Below are 10,051 nucleotides of genomic sequence, written 5' to 3'. Positions count from 1 at the left end.
TTAGAAAAAATTATATATATTTGCCTACTGTTCCTTCCAAAAGTAAAGTTATTCTGTTAGATATGTTGGCAAGAGAACTTCATATTCCAATAGCATTTTTTCTCTCATTTGCAGCCACGTGGATGGACCTGGAGGGTATTATCCTAAGTGAAATAAGTCAAACAGAGAAAGGCACATACTGTATGATATCACTTATCTGTGGAATCTAAAGAATACAACAAATTACTGACTATAACAAAAAAGAAGCAGGCTCACAGATATAGAGAAAAATCTAGTGGTTGCCATTGAGGTGAGGTTGGGGGAAATATAGGGATAGGGGAGTAAAAGGTACAGACTGTTATATGTAAAATAAGCTACAAGGATTTATTGTACAACACAGGGCATATAGCCAATATTTTATAGTAACTATAAATTTAGTATAGCTTCAAAATTGCGAATCACTATATTATATACCTGCAACATATAATATTGTCCATGAACTATATTTCAATTTTACAAAAAGAATGTAAAGTTGACAAGGCTTTCCATAGGATTTGTTATCATCCACTGATTTTCTTAGATAGGTCTCAGCTATGAAGAATGAACTGAATAAGAATTGCTCAGAAGTGATGGAGTTTATTCTGCTGGGATTCCAAACATCTCCAGATGTGCAGCTTCTCTTATTTTTACTCTTCTTGCTTATCTACATGGTCATTGTGGTGGGAAATATCAGCATGTTAGTTGTCATTAAAATAGACTCCAGACTTCACACCCCTATGTATTTCTTTCTCAGAAATCTATCTTATTTAGATCTCTGTTACTCCACCGTCATTGCTCCTAAAACTCTGGCCACTTTCTTATCCAAAGACAAGAGAATTTCTTACAATGGCTGTGCAACCCAGTTCTTTTTCTTTGCTCTCTTTGTTGGGGCGGAAGGCTTTCTTCTAGCTGTGATGGCATATGATCGCTTCTCAGCCATTTGCTCGCCCTTCCTCTATGCTGTTCATATGTCCCAGCAGGCTTGTGTTCGTTTGGTGATTGCCTCCTACATCTGTGGCTGCATCAACTCCATGATACAAACAGGTTTCACCTTCAGTTTGCGTTTCTGTGGAGAAAACAGATTGGACCACTTTTTCTGTGATGTCACAGCCCTGATCAAGATCTCCTGTGTGGACACCTTGGTGAATGAGATTGTACTCTTTATTCTCTCTTCCCTCATCATCATCACTACCACAACTATCATTCTGCTTTCTTATGCATGTATCCTCTCCACTGTTCTAAAGATCCCCTCAACTCATGGTAGGAGTAAGACCTTCTCCACTTGTAGCTCTCATATCACTGTGGTGAGTTTGTTCTATGGAACTGTATTCTTCATGTACGCCCAGCCTGGAGCCCTCTCTTCACCAGAGAAAAACAAAATTATAGCTGTATTCTACACTCTTATTATCCCTATGTTGAATCCTCTGATTTATAGTCTAAGGAATAGGGAGGTAAAAAATGCTATGAAAAGGTTATTGTTGAGAAAAAAATCCTTTCATTGACCTCTGGTCATCTGTAAAACTGTAGGCTAGACTAAAATCAGTATATGTAATAATTTGTTATGGAATAATTCTAACTAAGTTCATCTACACTTTTGAAGATGTGAGTTTTTTTTTAACATCAATTGATTTTTAAAAAATGAATGAAAATCCATGTAGATATTTTATATTACTTCATAGTTAATTTATGGTATGATATCTGTTTGTTACAGAGGTTTGTTTCTGTTTGTTTTGCTTCAGTTCAGTCGCTCAGTCATGTCCGACATTTTGCTTAGGTATATTCAAAATTACAACTCATGAATACAGTGCTGCTAAATAAATGTATTAATATAATATCTGAAAATATATATGATTATATGAATGTCTATAGTGAAAGTGAAGTGAAGTCGCTCAGTCGTGTCCGACTCTTTGCGACCCCATGGACTTTTATGTCTTCAATGTCAATGATATGAGAAATCCCCATGGGATTTTCCAGGCAATAGTACTGGAGTGGATTCCCCTTTCCTTCTCCAGGGGATCTTCCTGACCCAGGGATCGAACCCGGGTCTCCCACATTGTAGAGAGACGCTTTACCGTCTGAGCCACCAGGGAAGTCCCTGAATGCCTATATATCCATCTATATATCTGGGGGAAAAAGAAAGAGACACTATTAAAATTTCTATGGAATTTGTTTTCTCCAAATCATAGTTGAGTTTGCCAGTATCCAATCTTTGCAAATGAGAGTTGAAAGTGCCACAGTAATATACATCACTGGCCTTGCTCAGATAATTATATGAAGGGGCAGTACAAAGTATTACACCTATAATATCCTTAAAAGTCCAAACATTAATGATTTCATCAAGGAACAAAAAATTAAAAAAAATGTGGTATGGTTGCTGTAAACCTATTTGTAATGGGGAGTCTTAATAATGAATGTTTGGTAATATTTTTAGTATTATATTTATTGAGGGCTTCCCTGGTGGCTCAATGGCGAAGAATCTGCCTGCTAACAGAGTTGGACATGACTGAAGCGACTTAGCAGCAGCAGCAGCAGCTAATACAGGAGATGAGGGTTAGATCTCTGGGTTGGGAAGATTCCCCTGGAGAAGAAAATGGCAACCCATTTCAGTGTTCTTGCCTAGGAAATCCCATGGACAGAGCAGCCTTTTTGGCTGCATTCCATGGGGTCACAAAAGAGTCAGACATGACTTAGAGACTACACACATACTTATTGATCTCATTACTTTCTTTCTTGTAATGTTTGTAATCTGTATATTGATGGAAAATCCTTATTTTCCTCTAGATTTGGAAAAAAACATTGGCATGGAGTGATATAAAATAGTGTCTTACAGTAATATAATTCTTTTGATGTCTGTAATTATACATTTTTATTATTTTATTCCATTTTAGTTCCTTAATTAAATCTGCCATGGATTTGACTTTATACCATTAGAATTTTGAGTTCCATATTATTATTTTCAAAGTAGCTTATGATGTGACATCTAGGTGTTACATAGGTTTCCTGTTCTAGTTTTGTTTTGTTTAGATGTGTTCCAAACTGTAACTCATAAATATTGTACTATTCAAATTAATTGATAAATACACACATTATGTTCACTAATCAATATTTGCATGAACATTTGCATATCTTCATGATTATTTCAATATACCTAAGGTTTTTCTGGTTTTGTTAATCTTTTGTTTCTGAATTCATTAGCTGAAGGCTTGGTTGATTTATTTTCTGCTTTTACTTTAATGCAAAGTGTTTAAGACTTTTGTATAATTTTCAATGTAATTTTTTTTGCTTCATTATTAGATTCAATATAAATAATTTTTCATTTTAATATTCTTTTTATTAAAGGGTTGTGTAGATGAAGCTTGTTCTTTCAGTATAGTAGATTTATTTAGACAATATATTTTTATTGTTGATTTCTAGTTTTATTGTCTTAAGTTCAGAGGATTTAAACTCAAAAACCTTTATGGTGGAATTTCTGGGGCACATCCAGATAGCTATTAAATTTGTAAATATTCCACAATTTAAGGAAATTATGTCATCACAATATGTATTATCAAATTGGATTTTAAACATATTGAATATGATAAAAGGTGATCATTATGGCTAAGTTGTAAATATAGCAGGTAGGCATTGATAGTTCAGTGTCATTCAATGCAGAATTAAATTTGACTTATTATTTAATTTTAATTAATTTATTTAATTGGAGGATAATTACCTTAAATATTGTGGTAGTTTAATGCCACATTAAAACGCACAAAAAATTGACATATTAACAGATTAAAATATTTTAAAAAGAATTGTCACAAAAAGTATAGAAGGAATATTTGATAAGTTGTAACAATATTTTATGATTTTAAACACAGTAAAATTAGAAAAATAACTAAATTTTATTAAGCTGCTAAATTATAGCTACAAACTGAATGAACACACAGTTTCATTGGGAAAATGGGAAAATATTAGGAGCATTTTCTTTAAAATTATGAAAAAGATACAATGCCCATTATCCCTAAATGCAGTTCAACATGCTATTAGAAATCTAACAAATGCAATACAATAATAAACATAAATTTAAAGTATAGGGGATCAAATGTAGAATTAAACTGTCATTTACATTATAATTTACAAGAACAATCTAAAGAAGGATTTGTGAAGGTGTCTGGATTAATACAAAAGATCAATTCCATGTCCATACAATAGCAGTAAACAACTACAATATTTAATTTAAAAGACTATTTATATGTGTATCAGAGATTATTAAGGATTTTGGGATAATTTAACAAAAGATGTATAAGACTTTAATGTGGAAAATTATAAAATTCTTTAGATCATGTGGTACAAAAATAATGTTCAAAGATTACAAAAAGGAGGGGAGGAGTGATATCAGCAGATGACTAAATAAGACATCTCTCTTTCATATGCCTTCTGAACAACAATAACTTGTCATCCAACCATGGACAAGAGAGACAAGAGTGCTTCTGTGGGAGATTGGAGATCCAGGTAGGAGTCTGAAACTCCAGTGCCGTCCAGTATGGAGAAGAGCCATCTTTAGATTGCAGACTTGCATGTAGGTGGCTGAGTCACTGATGTCCTGGGAGCAGCTCCATGCCCCTGAGGACTGGAATATGGCTCAGTTTGTCTCCTGTCACCAGCACCATACACCAAGGGACTTGGCCGGAATCATGCCCATCTATGGGTCAGGTAACAGGTGTATAGACCTCAGTCCTGGCTATAGCCTGTGAACCAGCTCCGACCCCTTGACCACAGTCTGACACCCTGGGAGTAAGCCCACCAAACCTCAGTCAGGCTGTAGATTTCAAAGTTGTGACTGGTCTCCAGCTTATCCTAGTAGCAGTCTATAAACAGTCCTGCTGGCCCAGATACTGGACAGAAGACACTCCCATCTGCACCCCCAGAGATACTAAAAGCATCCTATATTTGTATTCCAATTTCTTCACAGCCATAGTCTGCCAGCAGTCCTACAGGTCTAAACACCCAGTGGGAGACATTATTTTCTGTCCATGTATCTGGTATGAGGCCACTGACTAAGGACCCAACTATGGACCCTGAATCAGATCCTTATTCTAGTGCTATGCTACTGAACAAGACACATGAAGCAGTCTTATTCATCCAATGACCAGATAGGAATGACCATCCCCATCCAGGGACCCTACTACAGACCCAAAGACAGCCTTAAGCTGATTCCAATGCAGCATAACTGTGAATCTGGAGATAATTCCATTCATTGGCTCAGGGACCCCATAGGGGAAAGACTTTACCTGCCAAAACCCAGAAATAAAGACTGAAAGTTGTGTTTCCTTCTTCAAATGCACAGGCACGTTTTCAAAGCTTCATAGATCACAATGAATCAGACACACATGACACCAAGAAAGGAAACTAATGATGCAATGAAAAAGCACTCTGCCTTTGTTAGGGTCTCTGTGAGAAAGGCAAGGTGGAGCAAGATGAACAGGTTAGGGTTGGCTACTTTGAATAATTTCAGAGGGTTTTGGGTTATAGGGGCTGTACCTGTTTCCTGGTCTTGAGATGATTAGGCAGAGCGATATTTTCTGCTGTGGTGTGAAGGCTGCAGAGAGTGGATATGGCTCTGGATTGGTTAATTTAACCAAGAAAATGAATGATCTATTCACTGAAAACTGTAATGTTAATAAAAGAAATTGAAGGAGGAAAATAATGGAAAGATATCTTCTTTTCATGAATTGGAAAAACTAATTCTGTTAAAATGTCCATACTATCCAAAATTATCTGTAGATTTAATGGAATATCTATCAGAATTCCAATGGCATGCATTTTTTTTTCTTTTCATGAACATAGCAGAAAAACTACTCTAAAGTTTATGTGGAACCACTAAAGACCAGATACAGCTAAGGTAATCTTGAGAAAGAATAACAAAAGTAGAGGCTTTATTTTCTGATATCAAACTATTTTGCAAAGCTTTGGTAATCAGAACAGTAGGGTGCTGGTTAAAACAGATACATAGACCAGTGTTATAGAATTGAAAGCCCAGAAATAAACCATACATGTCTTATCAATTAATATTTGACAAGGGAGCCAAGAATGCTGAGTGATAAAAGAACAATCTTTTCGGTGAAAGATATTGGGGAAACTGGATATTCACATGTAAAGAATGAAACTGAACTGACTATCTTATACCAACCATGAAAATTAACTCAAGATTGATTAAGGACTTAATCATAAGACCTGAAACTGTAACACTCCCCCAGAAGAAAACACAGGGAAATAATTCTTGATATCAGTCTTGACATTGATTTTTTGGGTATGACAGCAAAACCATAAGCAACAAAAGAAAAAAATAAGCAAATGGAAATACATGAAAGTAAAAATCTGCACAGCAAAGAAATAATCATAAAATGAGACAACCTGTGGAATGGGAGAAAATATTTGCAAACTACTTATTATATAAAGAGTTAGTAGTCACAATTAAAAGGACCACATAGAACTCTACAGCAAAACAACAAATTACTGGATTAAAAATGGGCAGATGACCTGAATTGACATTATTCCAAAGAATCTATATCTAAATACAAAGAGTTCAATCATATAAGATATATATATATATATTTACATGTATATATCTTCCTGTAAATATAGTAAACTTAAGAATATTTTGGCCCATCCAAGGGTTTTTGTAGAATGGCAAAATGCAGGACTAAAGAATAAGTTTTCAATACCTACACCAGAAAAAATATGTTTTCAGTACATACAACAGAAAGATTGTATACTGAGCTCTTACAAATCTGTAAAGAAGGCACAGTTAATGAGAAAAATGTATTAGCACACATTTCACAGAAGAGCAAATGACCAGTCACTGGGATTTGTATAGTGATCAAAGAAATGGAAATCAAGATTATAATAAAATATCATTTTATACCCATTCAGTTGAGAGAAATGTAAAAAGTCTGTTTCCATGCATGAGAGCATGTGGTCTATAGCATACCGTCTCAACAGGAGGGATATTGTCCCTAAGGAAGCAAAGGTTTTCTCTTGCTTGTGATGGGAAAATTGTTTGGAAAATTTTATCTGCATATATGAAGATTACTGATATTTCTCCTGTCAATCTTGATTCCAGCTTGTGCTTCATTTAAAATCAGTGTGGACAGTGACTGCAGTCATGAAATTAAAAGGTGCTTGGTCCTTGGAAGAAAAGCTGTGACAAACCTAGATAGTGAATTAAAAAGCAGAGACATCACTTTGCCGACAAAGGTCTGTATAGTAAAAACTATGATTTTTCCAGTATTCATGTACAGATGTGAGAGTTGGACCATAAAGAAGTCTGAGTGCCCAAGAATCGATACTTTCGGACGGTGGTACTGGAGAAGACTTGAGAGTCCTTTGGGCAGCAAGAAGATCAAAGCAGTTAATCCTGAAGGACATCAACCCTGAATATTCACTGGAAGGACTGATGCTGAAGCTGAATCTCCAATACTTTGGCCACCTGATGTGAAGAGCTGACTCACTGGAAAAGGGCCTGATGCTGGGAAAGATTCAGGGCAAGAGGAGGAGGGGGCGACAGAGGATGAGATGGTTGGATGGCATCATTGACTCAACGGACAAGAGTTTGAGCAAACTTTGGAAGATAGTGAAGGACAGGGAAGGCTGGAGTGCTACAGTCCATGGGGTCACAGATTCGGACACCACTGAAAGACTGGACAAGAATGACTATCAATATTACTTAATCCCTGGTCATATTCACCTGGCTGAGGTAGTGTTTATCAGGTTTTTGCTCTATAGAGCTACATTATTTTTGTCCATACTGTACTCTTTGGAAGCCAGTCACTAAGTATAGCTCCCACTTAAGGGGGAAGGAATTAAGCTTTACCTTCCTGAGGGGAGAGTGAATACATAAATTATTTGAAATTCTTTATGTGATACTTTTTAATAAAGTAAAAACAACTAAAATAAAATAAAATGGCATAATGTTTAAATTAGATGCTATCAACTGAATGATTAACAAGGGAGTCTGAATGCTATCTTAGGCTAGGAGGATGCTGGTATGAGATAAGAGAAAACCATCTGATTAATGTTCATATATGGGCCCAAGTTGATACTGTAGCATGAAATAAGGATTACTATTAATTCCTTTCTCTGTACTTGAAATCCAGATGTATTAAAATTATAATGTAGTATCATCATGTATCGGAGAAGGCAATGGCAACCCACTCCAGTACTCTCGCCTGGAAAGTCCTGTGGACGGAGGAGCCTGGAAGGCTGCAGTCCATGGGGTCACTGAGGGTAGGACACGACTGAGCGACTTCACTTTCACTTTTCACTTTCCTGCATTGGAGAAGGAAATGGCAACCCACTCCAGTGTTCTTGCCTGGAGAATCCCAGGGACGGGGGAGCCTGGTGGGCTGCCGTATATGGGGTTGCACAGAGTCAGACACGACTGAAGTGACTTAGCAGTAGCAGTAATCATCATATATGTGCTTAATAACTTTCTCTAGCATCCTAATATATTGTTATTTTTACTCCTTTTTGTATGTATAAAGAATTCTTGCCTACTTCAAGTTTGTAAAGATACTCTTTGTTTTTTTCTCTAAGTTTAATGATTTTAGTTTTATCTATGATTCATGTTAATTCAGTTTTAGGGTATGATATATTGTTTGATCAAGAATTGTATTGTTTATTGCTTATGGTTAGTTGTTATTGCACTATTTGTTGAAAAGACTTCTCTTTCCTCATTGAATTCTCTTAGTCAAAAATCAGTAAATTAGTCTTTAGCACTCTCTTTTATGCTATACTAATACATTCTTATGGCAATATGATTCCAGATTGCTATAGCATTTTATTAAATCTTCAAACCAGTATAAGTCTTCCAACTTTTTCTTTAAAATTTTTTTGACTATTCTGTATTTTTTGCCTTTCCATAAAAGTGTTGGAATGAATTCTCATTTCCCTCAGGGATGTAACTGTGTAAAATTGCTTCTTTAGATAAGTGTAAAAGTGAAAGTGTTAGTCCCTCAGTCTTATCTGACTCTTTGCGACCCCATGGACTATAGCCTTCCAGGGTTTGTCCATGGGATTTCCCAGACAAGAATACTGGAATAAGTAGCCATCTCCTTCTCCAGGGAATGTTCCCCACCCCAGGATCGAACCCAGGTCTCCTGCATTGCAAGCAGATTCTTTACTGTCTGAACCATCAAGGAATCCCACTAAACTTAAATGTAACTGTCAAACTAGTTTTCAAAGTGGCTGTACATTTTACACTACTGCTAGCAATGTGTCGGAGAAGGCAATGGCACCCCACTCCAGTACTCTTGCCTGGAAAATCCCATGGATGGAGGAGCTTGGTAGGCTGCAGTCCATGGGGTCATGGAAGAGTCAGACACGACTGAGAGACTTCACTTTCACTTTTCATTTTCATGCATTGGAGAAGGAAATGGCAACCCGCTCCAGTGTTCTTGCCTGGAGAATCCCAGGGACCGGGGAGCCTGGTAGGCTGCCATCTATGGGGTTGCACAGAGTTGGGCACGACTGAAGCGATTTAGCAGCAGCAGCAGCAGCAGCAGCAATGTGTAAGTGTTCAAATTCTTATTAGCACTTTGTATTCTCAGTATTTGTAATTTTAGCCATTCCAGTGTATATGTATTATTTCACCATAGTTTAATTAACATTTCCCTGATGACAACTGGGGGCTTCCCAGGTGGCTCAGTGGTAAAGAATCTACCTCCCAATGTAGGAGCTGTGAATTTGATCCCTGGGTTGGGAAGATCCCCTGGAGAAATGGCAACCCACTCCAGTATTCTTGCTTGGGAAATCCAATAGACAGAGGAGCCTGGAGAGTTACAGCATTGCAAAAGTGTTGGATACAAGTGAGCGATTGAGCACAAGCCTGACGACTATTGATATTAAATATCTTTTCACTTGGCTATTTAACACTCATATATCTTGCCTGATAATGTTTCTGTTAAAATTTGCCTATTAATTCTTGAGTAATGAAAATTTTAAAATTATTATGGATAACTATCTTTAAATAGATAAGCCTTTTTCAAATATTTTC

The 10,051-nt window shown here is 36.5% G+C and overlaps 1 protein-coding gene across 1 annotated transcript; it reads left to right on the top strand.

Annotated features, from left to right (window-relative positions):
* The first annotated feature begins 572 nt into the window (after positions 1 to 572).
* On the top strand, positions 573 to 1,520 carry LOC101116222 (olfactory receptor 9S13-like). Its single transcript, XM_004007500.3, has one exon. The coding sequence runs from the start codon at positions 573 to 575 to the stop codon at positions 1,518 to 1,520; it is 948 nt and encodes a 315-aa protein (XP_004007549.2).
* Positions 1,521 to 10,051: the final 8,531 nt, after the last annotated feature.

This window comes from Ovis aries, chromosome 3, assembly GCF_016772045.2.
Source record: "Ovis aries strain OAR_USU_Benz2616 breed Rambouillet chromosome 3, ARS-UI_Ramb_v3.0, whole genome shotgun sequence".
NCBI lineage: Eukaryota > Metazoa > Chordata > Mammalia > Artiodactyla > Bovidae > Ovis > Ovis aries.
This window is presented reverse-complemented; position numbering and strand designations above follow the sequence as displayed.

Coding starts and splice junctions, on each gene's coding strand:
- LOC101116222 (XM_004007500.3), top strand. CDS start 573: ATGAAGAATGAACTGAATAAGAATTGCTCAGAAGTGATGGAGTTTATT.